Raw genomic sequence first — 18941 nt, 5'->3', positions numbered from 1 at the left:
CTGCATAATATTAAATGCAAAAAAACTGTAATAGCTGGCTTGGTTAGCACAGTGATAAAGATGTTGCGATAGTCGCGGGTTCTAATCCTGTGGTTGTATGTTCGTGTGTTTGTGATTGTCCTAGTTGATCTCAGTTATGCCAGTAACCAGGTTGGGTAGTCTTAATATCTTAATATTTTGATTGGTTGATTCTATTTTAGTGATATATCTGTTTCGCATACACACAGCGTCTAATATAGTGGTATAAGTCTCTTAATGGATTAATAGATTTGAAAATTTTTGTAATTTTGATGGATAATATTTTGGAAATGTGACTACTATTTTGTATAACTCTCCAGAGGTAAATTCGGTGACTATCTCTCTAATGTCATGATATAAAAAGGTGAAAAGTTAAATAATAAGATATAGATAGGTTGGTCACACAATAATGGGACATACAATAATAAGCTAAAAAATTTTCTTCAGGGAACCTGGGATTAGTTCTTGGAGCCTGGATTATATTATAGCAGAGATGTTAAACAGAAAACATCAAGAATTAAATCAAATGAAATAATATACACACTAGGTATTATAATCTAATAATATATTCTTTATTGTCCATTAATTTAGAAGATCTTTATTTCAATAATCATATCTTAGACACTAACCACTATCAGAGCGATTCCATTAGACACTTCTAGTTTGGTCACTAGATGGATCTGTTACAAAACTAAAATATAATATAAATTCTTTAAGACTTACTTAAAACTCTAAGTTTCGAAAATATATAGTACTATGGTGCTAATAATATTGATAAATGGATTTTTGTGTAATTATCTTTAATTTTAACATATATGTATAAAACTTGAATATATTCTGGATATGCAGGTGTTCATTTTGATTTTACTTTCTGGTGCATTTCTTGGAGCATCGTTTCTTCTTTATCATCTTCTTGGAGCATTGTTGGCCCCCTCCACTGGGATATACCTTAAAAAACGAAATTTAATTTGTTATAGTTATGATGATCAATAAGGCAGGTTACTCCAATTTTTTAGTAAAATATATTGTAATTGGGTCTAAAACTATGAATCATGGTACATCCTATAGATAACAGAAAATTCTATTCTCATAATTTAATTAAGTTTAAAATACCGAAAACTTACGAATACGTTCTATATCGATTCCTATGTATAATTTAATAGAAATAGAGCAGTAATTTATTAAGGCATATAAGTTTTGATTTTAAATGATAATCAAAAGTGTAAGGACGATTGGAGAAATGTAAGAAAACATTTTTAAAGTAATGATTGGCAGAAGATTAAATCCATGTACATGGAAAACTTATAGCAGTATTTACTATTAGTTCAGGAGTTATTAAGGAAGAAACATTATGGACGATTTCTTAAAAAAAACTGCCGAAGGGTATTTGGAGAAACCTACATTCAAAGAGAAGAAGAAACTCATTTTTAAATTATGATGATAAAATAAAAAATGGAGAAATGAAGGACAATGTTTGATAAGTTCATAATATATATTCTTTTAAATATTTCGTGTTTTATTATTATAAAAGCATATATCCATTAAATCAAAATTGGACTAAGAGAACATGTACTCTTCGTATAATTGTGATTGGTGAAACAACTACAAAAAAATTTATTTAGAAATTTGATGATGGGAACCGCATCGATTAATCAACGAAAGCAAAGCAATGCCTTATACCATCATGAAGTCAATTGTTATTTGATGCCAAATTGATTGATTTGTTTACCAGTTGTACCGGAAAGTCATTACCGGTTTTTCTAATAGATGTTTCTATGCTTAAGTAGGCAATGTTATGATTAGAAACATAAACAACTTCAGACATGTTATATATTTCGAAAGTAACACTGTCATAGATTTACACCTCTTGGAAAATGTCAAGTTTCGTGCCTGGGAAACGTGGAAACTTTTCTTATTCAATCAAAAGAAAAAAGCCGTTGAGAGTCATCATTTGCCGGAGAGAAATTTAAGATAAGCATGCTGTAACCTTTAATGAAAAAACCTTTAATGACTTTCCGGTACACCTGGTATTTACTTGTTATATACGATGTAAAATATTATGATCATGAATATACGAAAATGAAACATATGCATATGATAATGTAATTCGAAAATATCTGGTAAAATTGTTATTTTGATTTGACAATTATTTGGTAAATTAGAAGAGACCTATTTTGGGATAACCTGCCCCAGTCGAAGTCATACCTCTACATGACGGTATTTCAGCTTGTGACCATGTCCACAGTCACCATTAGTCGGGGTACATTTGGACCACTCACCCCATTTTGATAACTGACAGTCGATCTTCGGCGCAACATTAGTAGATGTCATGTCATTTACTGGTACTAAAACAATATTGTAATTATAGAGAAAAAAATCTGCTCTTTAGTGTTTTTAGTGTATTCAACAATTTTAAAATATTTTCTTGGTTGTTATTGAAATTGGAAAGTATGAGACTTTAGTTTATTTATGTTTTTCACTCATATCACACCAGGTGTGTCAGCAGTTACGTTTTTGTTACAGTTTTGATTTGATACGTATGCCGTTAAATTCTATTGACGTTAACCTCAAGAACAACGTTATAGCAACATAGTTTGCTGGTAGAAACTCACTGTGATTATGCCCTAACCATAAGAGAATGTGAAACGTGGATGCCACCAAATTGCCCAGATTGCTTGATATATTGAATTACAAAACACAATATATATATTCGAACAAATGGCAGAAACATTATGTGTGAGCCTACAAAATGATGGTAAAATGCGTGCACATGAACTAAATGCAAAGAATTTGAAAATTGATATCACATCGAATTGTAAGTGTAATGCTGCTTCAAAGGTATAAAAGGAAATCATTTCTGGTTCATACAGATGATAAAAATCATGTTTATTAGCCCTTTGCTCTGTGTCTCATGGGATCTCCGTCCTCTTTCACAATATATACGTGAAGGATTTCTACGTCTTCGTCTGATATCTCGAATAGAAAAAACATTCCAACCGTGCTTTTAATAGTTTTTTGACTATCGACTGTTTCGACTATTTTGCGACTATTGACTGTTTCGGCTATTTTCAGTCGATAGTTCCCAACGCTAGTTTTATGCTTACACCCATGTATTCACAGTTTGGTGCAGAGTTAAAGATTATATATTATTCATCGATTACATTCATTTTTTTATGTTACCGACCTCTACGTATTGCAAGCAAATGCCAACAAACCTTCGTTGGCCGTCGTCAAACCATCCAAACAGAGCTAGAAATATCCCAACAAACCCATTTGTTGGCTTCCGTTGGCCCGGTTATTAGCGTTAGTTGTAACCTTCGATAAAGTATGGTAGGACGACCTAATTCATAACCTACAGAAAATATTACTGAAACAACACACTGAAGTAGTGTAATCTTATATTACAATCAGGATGTTTAGAATCAAACAAGAAGAAGCTACTCTACATTAAAAGAAGCTAAAGCAGGTGTACCATGAGGAGAACACTGCGATTCTTGCTGACGCAAAAAAGCTACAGGTAAATTACGATAGGCAAGTGACAATATAAATAATTGGACCCAAATATTGAAAATAAAAATTAACAAAAGTAAACCTGTACATATGCACATATCACATATAGTCAGTCCACAAAAGCACCAATTGCAATAAATAATATTATCATTCATATATATATATATATATATATATATATATATATATATATATATATATATGAATGTATATGTCATTAGTTAAATGCGCACTAAAGGGAACCAAACCATATTACTCAGTATAATTTGTAATAAAATACATTCTGATAAAAAATTCTTGTTTTGTGACAGGTTATCGAATATTATTTTGTAAACAGTTGTTTGTAGTTTCAAAATCTGTATAAAACAACCACACAGACTGTGGAAAAATCTTCCTTCTCCTCTATTAAAAATTAAATATAAAAACATTTTTTAAAAAAATCTGAATCGACAATAGAAATCATATTTCTTATAAAATATTAAAATATTTACAAATTCATTTAGCGAAATGTCTTACCTGTAGTAGCATCATTTTGTACATTATATGACATACTGTTCGATAATTTGTTCTTAGATGTAATATTTGCTATGAATTCTTCTGAAACAAGTTTAGGTCATTGTACTCGCGTTCGTTAAATAACTGTAACTAATATCTTACTGTGATACATCGTACATAAAGTTTGGCATAGTTCCAAGGTGTTAAAGTTGTTCTGGTTTCCCTCGCAGCCGCTGTAGCTGAATATTTCGCACTGACCCTTGACCGAGTCGAAGTACCAACGATCTACGTTGCTCTTACAAGCACCCACGTCCTTAGGAAGGCTGCATACCGCCGCTGTGCACAAATTTACACTTTTATTTTACCTTAACAAATTTTAGATGATAAACGTCATACCGGTCAGGTGCTTGTTCTCTTTGTCACAAGGTTTCTCCAAACATTCGACGGTCTCCCTGATGTTTTTCGAGCAGACATCGTCCACGTCATCCTCGCCTTCCTGGAGTTCCCGCAGATGTTGCAGGTTCCATATCAGTTCTTGTTTTCGGTCATTGGTTACCGGCAGCTTGTATCTCTCCTTCATTCCTTTGCCGCAGGTAGCGGAGCAGGGCGACCAGTCCGTCCAGATTCTTCCAGGGCATTCGTCAGCTAATATCTGTGGGAGGGAGACTTTTACTGGCACTGTTACGGGTTCTGGTATTACCTCGTCTTCGTAATCTTGACATTTTCCTTCACCCCAACACTCTAAATTTTGTTGCAGGATTGGCGGACGTTCCAAAGATATCAGACAGCGTTTCGCTGCGTATCTGTTCTTAAATTTCCTGTCTCTGGTTTGGGTGCCTCGGCCGCAGGTGACGCTACAACTGGACCACGACGACCATGGACCTAAACCAAGAGATTTTTTATTACAAAGACAAACGATAGTGACTAAAAGTAATAACTTTATTTAAACTAGTGATGGTCCAGTGGCCGAAATTCGACGATAATATATTGAATAATTAATTCCAGTTTCTTTTATGATAGAATAAAGAGAATAATTTAAAATTGATATTTATATACAATACAATATACGATTAGATAGGTATTTCATACATGACATGTACAAAAAAAATTTGACTAGACTATATGTCGAGTATTTTTATTCAGAGCTATCACAGCTCTGTAAAAAATGCATCTTTACTTTTCTTAATAATTTTATTCTTAAACTTTTAACTTAATTTATCTCTAGACCTAGCAAGCAGCTACAGTTTCATATATCTTACTAGTCTATCTTGTCTTTCATACAAAAGGTCGATTTCGCCACTGAAAGTATGTTACAAATATCAGACTGTTACAGTGTTGAAGTTTTGAAGTCATACAGATGAATAGGTAGGATAAAAGTTTAAAGTGCTCCTGTAAGTTGGCCGATTCTGTTTATTAGTTCATAGATAGATGTCACTTTCTTCTCCCATAGTACTAGAAATCCTGCACTTGCTGGTTCTGTTTACAATTGAGGTTTTCAATAGTAGTTGTCAGTACTTGGATCTTTTGATGAAGAACGCCAAAAGCATCAAGATCAGATGAACCAAGAAATTTGTAGCATCTTACTGAATACCATGCCTCTTTTTAAACAGTTTTAGCATAATGACAATCACTAGTATGTTGAATGGCAGTGGAGAGGCGAAATTTCCTTGGAGAACATCGTCACTCTTTTGAAAAAAGAAGAATAAAATATTATATAATAGTTCTACTTTGAAATATGATAGTTTCTGTGTAATAAATTTAAAGCCTCAGGTCCAGATCGGTTTAGATGTCGCCTAATTAAAATAGCTATATTGCAAATAATTGGAAGTTCTTTTAATGGCATATTTTTAAAGATTTGAACGTTGGAAATATGTCAATATGTAAAAAAATCGTAGAGATCAATAAAGTTACTTTTGTGTGGTTTATTATAACTCACCAAGCTCGCAAAGCGGATCTTCCCTCTCCTTTTGACGTACCAGGGGACAATATTTGGGTACCGCCTCGCAGCTGGCTCTCTCGGTCAGCTTCTTGTGGCACACATATTTGCTGTCGTCGCTTTTGTATCTACGCTGTTTGTATTTCACACCTCTACCACAAGTTGCCGAACAAGGAGACCAATTAGACCACTCTGGAAAAACATCTCGATAGTTAAAATTCCGAGTGGTGCCAGTTATTGAATCTGTACCAGTAGTTTCGCAATTGAGGTTAGAGTCATCATTGTCATCGTTTGATGACGAGTCGCAACTCTTTTCGTACAACCTTTGACGAGATAGCGTCAGTTTGGCGAAGGGTTTCATGGGTATGCCGGAGGAATCGTAAAATGGCGATCTGGGGTCATCAGGATAATCATACTTTAATCTTCTTATGGGTTGTCTGACCGATGCTGGTTGATTGACCGACTAAAACATATATCCAGTATATAAACACATCTCCAGTTCAACACTGAAATCAGAGTTAGGTAGTATTTGAAATGCTTATGAATAAAAGACGTAATAGAAATACAAATACATATCTGGTATTTGTAATTCAATCAGTTCTTAAAACTGTTGTTTAAAATTGGCTGACGCTGAGCCGTTTTGCAGTTTTGAAGCAACTTTTGAATATTAGCAGATGTGGTAGAAAAAGAATCACCACACTTCGTGTCGATGGAAAAATCAGAATCACTTCGAAAATTGTAAAGAGCGTTATGTATTTTACTATGATAATAAACGACGAGGGTATAAAGATTTTGGAGAGGGCAATGTGAAGGCTGTTGGTGTAAGAGAATCTAATCGGACGGCGGCCTTCCAAAAAAACCATGCCTAACCGATAGAATGAAAAAGAAACGACTGCAATAGGCTAGACAAAATCGAAATATGACTATTGGTGACTAGAGTTGAATAAATGTAACTTTTTGAATAATATAATTGGCTAATGACGATTTTCTGGTATTAATTCTGTTAATTTACATCTGTGCTTTTCCCACGAAACAACCTTTTAAATTTTGATTCACAAAAGTTCTTTTGTAAAACGATGCCTGATGAAGAGTTCCACGCTGATTGCCTGGGAGACAGGGTTAAACACACAGTTAGTATCATAGTGTGGTCTGCTATGTCAGCCAAAGATATTGGACGCCTGAACATTGTAGAAGGAACAAGGAAAGAACAATACAAAAAGAATACAAATTACCAATACGGTTACTATAGCAGATCAATGAATGGTTCCTTGAGGATGACCACTACGTTTTTATGCATAATTCGGTACCGTGTCACAAAACCAGAAGTATAATTGCATATTTAGCGAAAAAATGACTCTTTTGCTTTGGCTAGGGAATTCACTAGACATGAAGCCCATAATGGTATCACAATTCCAAACTCCAGGAAGATCGGCAACACAGGCTATCACAGGCGAAAGCATGTATTGAGATGATGCCCCGGCACAGAGAAGCTCTCATTGCAGCAAAGGATAACATGACTTTAGTAATATTAAAATTACTAAAATAAGGACTATAACAGGTCAACTTGGCTTGATGCCAGGTTTCCAGACTCCGCCTCAGGAAAATCAACTATCAAGGATTGGTATGCTAAGTTTAGATGTGGTGAAATTAGCACCGAAAACGGTGAACGCAGTGGACGCCCAAAAGGGTTTGTTACCGACGAAAACATTAAAAAAATCCACAAAATGATTTTGAATGACCGTAAATTGAAATTTAATGAAATAGTAGACACCCTAAACATATCAACTGAATGTGTACATTATATCATTCCCGAATATTTGGGTATGAGAAAGCTCTATGCAATGTGGTTGCCACGTGAGTTCACTTTTGACCAAAAACAACGACGAGTTGATGACTCAGAGCAGTGTTTGATGATGATCAAGCGTAATAAACCCGAATTTTTGCGTCGATATGTGACAATGGATGAAACATGGCTACATTATTTCACTTTGAAGCCCAATCGACAGTCGTCCGAGTAGACTGTACACGATGAACCCGCTCCAAAGCATGGGAAAACGCAACAGTCGGCTGGCAAGATTATGGCGTCTGTATTTTGGGATGCGTATGGAATAATTTTCATTGACTACCTTGAAAAAGGAAGGACCATCAACAGCGACTATTACATAGCGTTATTGGATCGTTTGAAGGACAAAATCGCCGAAAAACGGCCGCATTTGAAGAAAAAGAAAGTGCTACTTCACCAAGACAATGCCATGACCAAGACAAAAATCCATGAATAGGGCTTCGAATTGCTTCCCCATCGATCGCATTCTCCAGATCTGCCCATAACGACTAGTTCCTCTTCTCATACCTCAAAAGAATGCTCGCTGGGAAGAAAATTTCTTAGTAACAAATTACAAAATCATAACATAATGCCTGGGAGTAACAGAAGTAGCAATATAGTAAAGAAGATAGTGATTTTATTGCTATAGCGAACAGTGGCAGGGATCACCCACAAATATCAAAAATGGAGTTAGAGTTAGTCAGTTTCGTAAACAATAAAAAGATTAAAACTGTGTTCATACAGTATAAGTTTGTGCTTATCAGGAGCTGTAGATATATTTTTTTTCTTTAACAGGTTTTATTAATTTTTTTTTTCATTTCCATTTCATTTCATTTCAGTTTTATTAATTTCCTAACAAGTTTCATTACATGGTATTTAAAAATTTATGGGTTAGGTTGGTTATATTCTACTTAACTGACTGTATTTTATATTATAAATAAAAATAGTTAATGAAATCAAACTATGTGCTGCGACGCAATTTCTATTATTAACAATTAATAGATAGTCTTGTAAATTTAAGTTTACGTTTTTTGTATTTTTTATGTTGTATAGTATAGGGGTCTAATTCCTTAGATCATTAACTGATTTTTGTAATATTTATAATATGGGAAAATAATTATGACATGAGACAAAATATAATATCACATGGTATAGAATGTCTGGTGTTAACATGCAAACTAAGATAGGGTTATCCCATCGACTCGTTATCGAGCGTTTCGGATAATGGGGTTTCATTAACCGAGGTTGCTAGATGAAGCCTGTCAAAAGTTATACCTTATGACCCCTATGACCATAAATATCAAGAAGATCCGAGAACTTAGAATTCTCGAGAATTCCTTAGAGTCCGAAACGCACGTATTCTATCAGCGTGAGAAGTTTCTAGCTGGAAGAATCGTTTCCACCTCGATATTCTGAACGAATCAGGGCACAGAAAAAGGGTTCCTTGGACCAGCCTAGTCCACCACCATCAGGAACCCGGGAGAGGAGCTTCAGCGATAAAGCACGGTGCATCGACAACGAGAAGCAGCATTGAAATTAGTATTATTAAAAGTATTGTGAGAAGAATTGAAGAAGGTATTGTTAAGAAAGATATTGATAAGAAAATGTAGTGAATGAAGAATTGAACCAGAAGACCAGAAGCAGCAGAAGGTTGAAAAAACAAAAGAATTAATCAAGAATCAGACCTCGTCGAATTCCGTCAATATTATCCAACATCAGATTTTAGTTCTTAGTAAGTACATTCGATCTAAATAATAATCATTTTCCCACAACATATTAATTAATATCTTTAAATTTATATATATTTTTTTATTATCAATTTAAGTAGAACATCTTTTGGGTGGTAATTTACTCGAAGAAGAGAGAAAATAAATAAAGACATACCATGTAACTTATACCATCGTCTGTACCAACGTCCCAAGGATACAAGTTGAGAACTTTGGATTCAATCCACGTACAATTTCTTAGGCAGAGTTCCAATCCAGACACCCCCACAATCCAGTCTGGAGAAGGATCGATCATGGATACGATGGACATAAGATGGTGTCGGTTATCCACACGAAACACCGCAAATGTCTTGGCGGTTATGTTGGGGTAGCTGACACCCCGAGCTTTAATTATAGTTCTTATGTGGTCGCTCTAAAACAAAACATCACCTAACACGTATCTTAGTGAGGATACGTTACTACTCAGTCATCGCCGGCATAAAATAAACCATAGAAAAGAATAAACCATATTGTCTTCCTTCCGCGGTACATTCTTTTCCATCGAATAGGTATCAACATATTGACTAAAATTTGATGATAACAAAAACAGAGAAGAAAATGATTCTTGTTGTGTATAAAGTTCCGTACAGTACTACAATGTTCAGTATTTAAGTCATTAATGAGGTTAGTCCATCAAGAATAGCAGCAAAAACTAGTAAGTAGTAATAATTAGACATTTATATTAAACTTAATATATTTTAGTAGTGATTTAAATTTTATTTTATAGTTGAGATGTAGCTAGAATTTGTAAGAGTGAATATAGAGTGAAAACTGAAGAAGACGAAATTAGACAGCATTTTGCAAAGTGATACTATGAAATAATTAAATTTGCTAGCAAAAGTAGACTGGAATGGAAAATATAATGCATTATTATATGAGAGTATAGGTAAATAAATTATTGTTTTATAAAAATAATGATGTATTGACTGAGCTTGTGGATCAAGAATAGTAACGATAATATTTGGAGATTTTTAGGAAAATTTTACTGCTTTCATATATAGTATAGCTTTTTCGTTTGGTTCGTAGTTCTTGGAGATTTTGTTAATTGTTCAAATATGTAAATTTATTTAAATATGGCGTTTTTATAAAAATAGAAAGGCATATAGAAATTATTTTTATTATTATTTCATTTTATTGAAATATTTTTTAAATAAATTGTGTTATTTCAAAAAAATTTCAATGTTTTTTTCCCTCCTTATATATAATTTCAACATTAAATCAATTATTTATCATATTTGTTTATTTTTATTTGTAAAAAATCATTTCCAAAATTTTGCAATTTTTATTTACCTTCTGAACCTATTTACTATATATATATATATATATATATATATATATATATATATATATATATATATATATATATATATATATATTATATATATATATATATATATATATATATATATATATATATATATATATATATAATAAAGCTGTATGTACGCATGCACCAAACTCGGATTATTTCCTGTTTTAAAATTAAATGCAGCTCAATGCGCATTCGCCAAATCCGGTGATGACTGAGGACTAACATATCCTATTTTGGTGGGCGCAGAGTGTTATACTTTGGCCTTCAGCTCGCTCTCTAACAGTCTGGTGTTTCCGTACTCGGCCAGCTGTTGAAGACCCTCACTGGCCAGGTCCCCGTAGGACCAGAAACTATAATTGACCGTATGGGAAGCCCCGATGATGTCACTGAATCTCGTTAGTCATCCGTTGCTAGGGAAATCTTTCGGGTGGGTATTTCTTGACCATAAACCCTCAAATGTTACCTGAAAACCATATTATTGTTAAACATATCCTTTTATTTACAAAAAATTGTGAAATAAAACCTCATATTTAGCTTCATCACAAGTACAGCACTGTTTTAAAATATTGGGTTGTGTATCATCGGTATCCGGTGCTTCCTCACACAACACCTTCGTCAAATCGGCATCTTCACTGAACCATATGTCGACAGACTCGACGACAGTGGCTTTAAACTTGATACAGCCACTGCCTTTTACTGGCGCAGACCAAAGAAACTAAAACAGATTTGCTGGTCTATTTATAGTGTTTTGGTTTGCAGTATCTCTAACAGTTTTGCCTATTTTAAGTGATATTTATACAACGTGGGGCAAAAGTCACGCAACCATTTCCATTGCCTATAACTTTGCTCAAAGAAAAGATAAGTAAATTTGGTTTTCATGTAAAGTTTATTTGGTCTTTAAATTTTTTTGTTTGTGACTGAAAAATTATATCGGTTAAATGGTGACCGCGATTCGTTATGGCTCTTTTTAAGGCATTTTTCATGACATCCCTGCAACATTTGGGGCTGAATTTCTTTAATTTCGTGACAAATAATGTTTGTAAGATGGTGAATCGTTTGGGGCTTAATCATATAAACTTTGGCTTTAAAATATCCATAAGGAAAAGTCTGGTTTGATTGAATTGATGAACGAACTATATGTGTTGTGACCCCATTTTGCTGAAACCACGTGTCCGCTAGTCCTTGCTCTTCCATTTCAGGCAAAAGAAAATTTCTAATCATGTCTTGGTACCGTTCAGCAGTAACAGTAACTGCAACACCTTGGTCATTTTCAAAAAAATAGGAACCAATGATGTTTCCAGCATAAATACCACACCATACACTTGTTTTTAGTTGATGCAATGATGTTTCATGTATTAAGTGAGAATTATGTGTTCCCCAAAACTGACTGTTCTGTTTATTGACCTGGCCACTGAGAAGAAAATGGGCTTCATCGCTCATTATCAATTTAGGCGAAAAATCTTCATTTTCACCAGACAGCCTTAGGATTGCATTACTGTACTCAACTCGTTGATCAGGATCTCTCGGTAGCAATATTTGGACTAACTGAATTAATGCCACATTTTCAGCGTTACGAGAAGTCCGTTTTCTCGGAGGCCTGTCTGCTGTCATGCCTTACTGTCCAAGATTCGTATGTAAACGATAAATTGTGGTTTTGTGAGGCACTGGACGATTAGTAAACTTTTGACGCAATTTTCCCTGAGTTGCAATAATGTAACGATTATTTTCGATAAAAATTGTCAATATTTCTGCTCGTTCTTGTGGCGTATATTTATCCATAATAAAATTTGGACGTCTACACAATACAACGGTTAAAGCGGGACTGAACTAAATGTTACATAAATTCTTTAAAAAATTCTTTAAATTTTTCTTTCTCTTTCTTTATTATTCTTTAAAATTCTCGAATTCTTTAAAAAACCTCGATCTGTTAACTGGTAACGGTCTTTTGTGTGATAATCTTCATATTACGAGATTTAAATGTAAAAAACTTTTTCGTAGGTTTCCTAATTATCAAACAAAAACATAATTATCCATTTTGACGCTGTAGTTCTAAAGTTATGGACGTATATAAGTTTCGGCGATTCATTTTTATTTATAGCAGATATTACTTCCTTAGTAGGACTTTTTCTCTTCTCTGTTTTGATTCTGTGGCAATCTGTTTCAAAACAATAAGCCACTGGGATGTCCACCTCTTAGACGGTTTGTTAAGGTTTTTTTTTAATAAGATAATTTCAATTTCTGTAGATAACTAACATTTCTTTATACGAACATTTCCAATATTTCTGTATCGCTGTTGCTTGTTATTTTGTCCCGAGATATTACCATGTCGATAATATAACTTTTTTTATATATTGTAAAAATGTATTATATTTTGTATAACCCTATTTTTACAATTTTTTTCATAAAAGTAGTTAATAACTTTATGTATTTCTTAATGATTCTATAGGGTTTCTTAACAGCATCTCTACTGTGACTTTGATCATGCTTGTTTTAAGTGTCCATTCCTAATGCACTTATAAATACCTTTTTTCTTTTCTTGCTCTAGACTGAATGTGTTAATTAAGTTGCACGTGTTCGTCAATATTTTGATATAAAGTAATTCTTTAAAAAACCTCAATCTGTTAATTCTTAACGGTCTTTGGTGTCACTATCTTCATAATATAAGATTTAAATGTAAAACACTTTGTAGTAGGTTTCTTAATTTTTAGTACAAACCTTATCCAACAAAAAAATAATTATTCTATTTGATGATATGGTCCTCAATTTACGTTCGTATATACATTCTGGCGATTAATTTTTATATATAGTAGATATTACTACCTTTTTAAGACTTAATGGGTCCCTGATGTTTTGAGGGTATGTATTTTGTCTCAGGGGATTCCTTTTAGACTTTGCTTCGTAAACGGCTCTATACATTTCTATAAATTCTATATCGGCAATGTAAGATTCTTCAATTACCTACTTTCATTAAGACTAATATTTATAATTGTATGATAATTCAAGTATTAAATTTTGAACAGGGGGCTTCGTATAATATACCACGGATTATACCTGAATTTCGCTCTTGGGTTGGACGTCAGTTTCCACCACTGCGTTCTGACATCGCTCGCTGAATTTAATGGACACGTCCCCATAAAGCTGGAGGGTTCCAACTGCTCCATCAACGGCTATGTTTTTCTCCGGATTCTCGTTGGTGACCGAGAGGATGAAGTGAGTGAATCTGTTCGTCGTTTCAGTTGGATTTGTCACTCGAAGAAATACTGTTAAAATAAAATAAATATCATCAAAGGTTAGAAGAGAACAAAGGGACATTTTAATAATTTGTTTTTCTCCTACCGTTGTCGCTAAATACTGCCTCTTTATACAACAAAAATAGATAGGATCAAAGAGGCGTGTTTAATGAAGTAAAGAATGTTGATGGAGAAATGTACAGAACGTACGGAAATATATTTTTCTTTGAGGGTGGCTTTTGCGTTTGTTGACAATGGAAAAAGAATCAGCAAATTATTTATATACACATATATAGTTAATTAGCAAAATGTTTGCGTTTAAGTGACCGAAAATATTGTATTATATAATCTAACAAGAGAGGAACTATTAACAAAATATCTAATATAGTCTATTAAAGGTTTTTTGTACATACATCATCAAGATGTTTAATATATTGCCTGTCGCAATTTAGAATCAGATATTATTATAATCCTCCGCAAGCAGACACCGTTAAATATTTGGGAATGCATTTTGCTCGACGTCTGACTTGGAAAAAACATTTAGTGACAAAACCCAAACAGTTTGGGCTTAAACAAATCCAAATGTATTGGCTGATAGGGCGTAAATCTAAATTATCATTAGATAACAAGGTTTTGCTGTATAAGGAGATACTTAGGCCCATTTGGACCTATGGCTTTGAACTGTGGGGTACTACTAGCAAATCTAATATAGATATCCTGCAGAGGTTCCAGAATAAAGTGCTTCAAGTTATCGTCGATGCCCCATATTACGTGTCCTACAAACTGATTCTACGCGATATCCACATAGAAGCCATAACGAGTGTGATTCGAAGTGTTAGTGCGAAGTACTCTGAAACACTATTCGTGCATCCCAATGCACTCGCCAAACAGTTAAATGTGCGCGATAACAGTGAAGTGCGTACGCTCAAACGCAAACTACCATTGTTTGTATGGCTAATAGACACCTAGAGTGAAATTTAATACTTAAACATATGTCAAGATGTACTATCTTGCATGCTAATCATATTACCTTGTATATTTCCGGTATCTAGAATATAATATGTAAACAAACGAAAGTTGAATGTCAATAAACTTTTCCGTAAATTGACAGATAAAACATGATAGAATTAGCAAGAATATGTATGAACGTGACGTAAAATAGTCTATAAAAAGATGAAGAAGCATGTAGAAGTTAGGGCGTCAAAGAGTTATAATTGATAAAAGATCCTGAAACGTAAAAACTTTAGAGACGTTTTATTCGGTCTGGTGCGTTTTATGTCGGCGGTAGTTTCTCTTTGCCGCTTCCGCGTGAACTTACGAACTAGTAAAATTTACTGGCTGTGCAAACTTATAGAAAGGAAGGCAACTTTCGGACGGCTGAAAATCTCGACGTTCTTTATTTTCCCCGTTGCCGCCGCCGTCGTCTCTTCACGTCAACTAATAAAAATGTCCCGCTGCCGAGGTCTAAAGGGGGCTTTTAATCTGCTTTATTGCCGAAGGAAAATTCCAGCCAAAGCGTCTCGAGTTCCGAAAAGAAGGAGCCGTGTTGTTAATTATTGGCCCTTTCATAGGCGTTACGGCTAAATCTTCCTTGTCCCCGTCCGAATCTACGCCAATATGTACAAGATAAAGGGGACTTCAGGATAAAAAATAGCCCTTAAATGAAAAACCATTATTCTCCCGGGGAAATGGTTCATCTCCTTTAAAGCCAACTCCTCCAACTCTTTTCTGTTCCTCGTAACTTCTTCTGGCCTTTTATGTCCGGCATGGGGAAAAACTTTGGTGTGTTTTTTTTTCAATAGATGGCGTCAGTTGCACTTTTTATTTAAAGTTAATACATTGTTACTAGTCGCTACTGACTAACCTACAATTTAAAAACTAGGTATATGAAATAGGTGTCTAAATTATTAGATAGACAGTACTTGCATTTGTGTAATTTATAGTTTATTATATTTGTTTGAATAAATGATGTTATTTTTAAGGACTATTTTATCTTAAATAGGTACTGGTATCATTATTATTGTTTTTTGGCAACACAATATACGCGGGTTAATTGTCAATTGTGTGACGTTTCTTCTCATTCTCATTCTTCAATTAAAAGGCGCGTTTTGCAATATTGTTGTTGTATTGTCTACATATTATAATTTCAATATTTTAACCGACTTTTGTGTCTAAAACAATCAAAAGGTAAGTTAATGCTCCGTATAATAATATTTTTGCCATGTTTTGCCTAGGAATGTACATTTCATTAGCCAAGAAGCCAATTGTTTTCTGTTAATCGCGACTTCCTGTCCTTTTTATGGAGCCTGGGGAACATATCGTGGTGTTTTTCCTATAGATGGCGCCTACTGAAAATAACTCACGATATGCTCGTTAATAGAATATATCGAGCGTTGTCTTCAATGTAACAGGTGGGGCGGTAAAGTCCCGATACCGTTTTGATTGCGCGCCATCTTGGTTATGTGACCTTTAGCTCAGCTTCGCTTTAACCATTGTGTTGCGTAGACGCCCAAATCTTATTATATAAATATACACTACTAGAACGAACAGATCATCAGATCAGAACAGCGTCAAAAATATACTAATCGTCCAGTGCCTCACAAAACTAGAATTTATCGTTTACATCCGAATTTTCGACAGTACGGTACGACAGCAGACAGGTCTCGTTCTGGAAGGCAATGGACGTCTTGTAGCGCTGAAAATGTCGCTCTCGTGTGCGATAGTGTTGCAGAGTCTCCAGAAACACCAATTCGCCAATTCGGAGACGTGGTTCCCAGTTACACATTTCTGCACGGATTTTAGGGCGAATTTTAAAAACTGATTTGAAAATGTTCCCGTACAAAATTCAATTAGTCGAAAAATTTCTACCGAGAGATCCTGATCAACGAGTTGAGTACAGTATTACCATCCTAAAGCTCTCTGGTGAAATTGAAGATTTTTCGTTTAAATTGATGATGATTGATGAACCTCATTTTCTTCTCAATGGCCACGTCAATAAACAGAACAGTCAGTTTTGAGGGAACACAGAATCCTCAATTAATTTATAAGCAACTGTATGGTGTTGTATTTATGTTGGAAACAACATTAGTCTTGTGCTAAAATATTGTGCCTAAAATGGAAGGACAAGGATTAGAGGACATGTGGTCTCAGCAAGGTGGCTCCACAGCATACACAGCTTGTTCAACAATTCTATTATAGAATGACGCTTTTCTACGAAGACTAATTTCCTGTCAGATCTCCGGATTTAACAGTACCAGACATTTTCTTATGAGTTTTTTTTAAATCAGTAGTTTATGTTATAAGCCCCAAACTATTCAACATCTTAAAGACAATAATCGTCACGAAATTGAAGAAATTCGGCCTCAGATGTTGCAGGGATACCATGAAAAATGTCTTAAAAAGAGTCGAAAGTTGCATAGCGAATTGTTTTCTGAAAACCAAATTTACCTATCTTTTTTTTGATCAAAGTTATAAGCAATCAAAATGGTAGCGGGACTTTTGACCCATGTTCTATAAGCATGCAAATTTGTGTGGCGGCCTATAGGAATGCTATTTGAGTTTAAAAATGGAAAAAGTAATCTTTATATGAGCATTGATATGAGTTTTTTCCAAAAAGAAGTTTAGCTTTCAGTCTATATATATTTTCAGGCATAGGTAGCTTACGCACTTTACTGTCATCGCGCACATTTAACTGTTTGGCGAATGCATTGGGATGCACTAACAGTCCCGCAGAGTACTTTGCAGTAACACTTTGAATCACAATCCGTTATGGGTTCTAAAGGGATGTCGCGCTGAATTAGTTTATTGGAGACATAATTCAGTTCAATGCCATAGGTCCAACTGGGCCTAAGTATTGACTGGATAATAATTTATATTTACACCCTATCAGCCAATAACAGGTCAATTGAAAAGTACCCGGCCTGCCATAATAAAACACATTTTTTTGGCCAAATTAGTTTTTTTATTCAACATAATTCCATCCAAATGTGATACACTGATTATACCGACCGTCCAACTATTCGATACCAGTTTTGTAGCACGATTTGACCTTTGCTTCAAAATAGGCCTCAGTTTCGGCGATCACCTCTTCATTCGACGAAAATTTCTTCCCAGCGAACATTATTTTGAGATCTGAGAACAGGAAATAGCCGCTGGGGGCCGGATCAGGAGAATACGGTGGATGACAAAACAATTCTAAGCCTACTTCATGGATTCATGCCATTGTTTTCACCTACTTGTGACACGGTTCATTGCCTTGGTGAAGCACCACTTTTTTTTCTATGCAATAGTCGCTGTTGATGGTCCTTCCCTTTCAGGGTAGTCAATGAAAATTATTCCATGCGCATCCCAAAATACATACGTCATGGCCTTGCCAGCCAACTGTTGCGTTTTCTCACGCTTTAAAGCAGATGACTGTCGATTGGACTTCGGAGTGAAATGATGGAGCCATGTTTCATCCATTGTCACATATCGACGCAAAAACTCGAGTTTTTTACGCTTGATCTTCAAACACTGCTCCGAATCATCAACTCGTCGTTGTTTTTGGTCAAAACTGAGCTCGCGCGGCACCCCCACTTTGAGCAGAGCTTTCTCATACCCAAATATTCGTAAGTGTTATGATGTACACGTTCAGTTAATATCTTTAGAGTATAATTCTGCTATTTCATTCAATTTCATTTTACGGTTATTCAAACATCTCATTTTGAGAATGTTTTTAATGTTTTCGTCGGTAACAACCTCTTTTGAGCGTCCTCTAGGTTCACCGTCTTCGATGCTCATTTCACCACGTCTAAATATAGCATACCAATCCTTGACGGTTGATTCTTCTGGGGCAGTATCCGTAAACTCAGCA

General features: G+C 34.7%; 1 protein-coding gene across 1 annotated transcript in view; it reads right to left on the bottom strand.

The window, feature by feature from the left end:
- Nucleotides 1–566: 566 nt before the first annotated feature.
- Nucleotides 567–18941, bottom strand: part of LOC143205186 (spondin-1) — a 41560-nt gene continuing 23185 nt past the window's right edge. The window contains 12 exon segments of the mRNA XM_076418308.1: nt 567–966; nt 2224–2363; nt 4045–4125; nt 4186–4359; nt 4420–4675; nt 4724–4905; nt 5960–6151; nt 6209–6422; nt 9666–9920; nt 11116–11322; nt 11383–11574; nt 13911–14119. Of these exon segments, the coding sequence (XP_076274423.1) occupies nt 883–966; nt 2224–2363; nt 4045–4125; nt 4186–4359; nt 4420–4675; nt 4724–4905; nt 5960–6151; nt 6209–6422; nt 9666–9920; nt 11116–11322; nt 11383–11574; nt 13911–14119 (2186 nt within the window). The 3' untranslated portion in view covers nt 567–882.

Source organism: Rhynchophorus ferrugineus, unplaced genomic scaffold, assembly GCF_030347505.1.
Source record: "Rhynchophorus ferrugineus isolate W39M unplaced genomic scaffold, kcgeb_rfMv2 rfM11, whole genome shotgun sequence".
Lineage (NCBI taxonomy): Eukaryota > Metazoa > Arthropoda > Insecta > Coleoptera > Curculionidae > Rhynchophorus > Rhynchophorus ferrugineus.
Note: the sequence above shows the minus strand (reverse complement) of the source record. Positions and strands in the feature narration are given on the sequence as shown.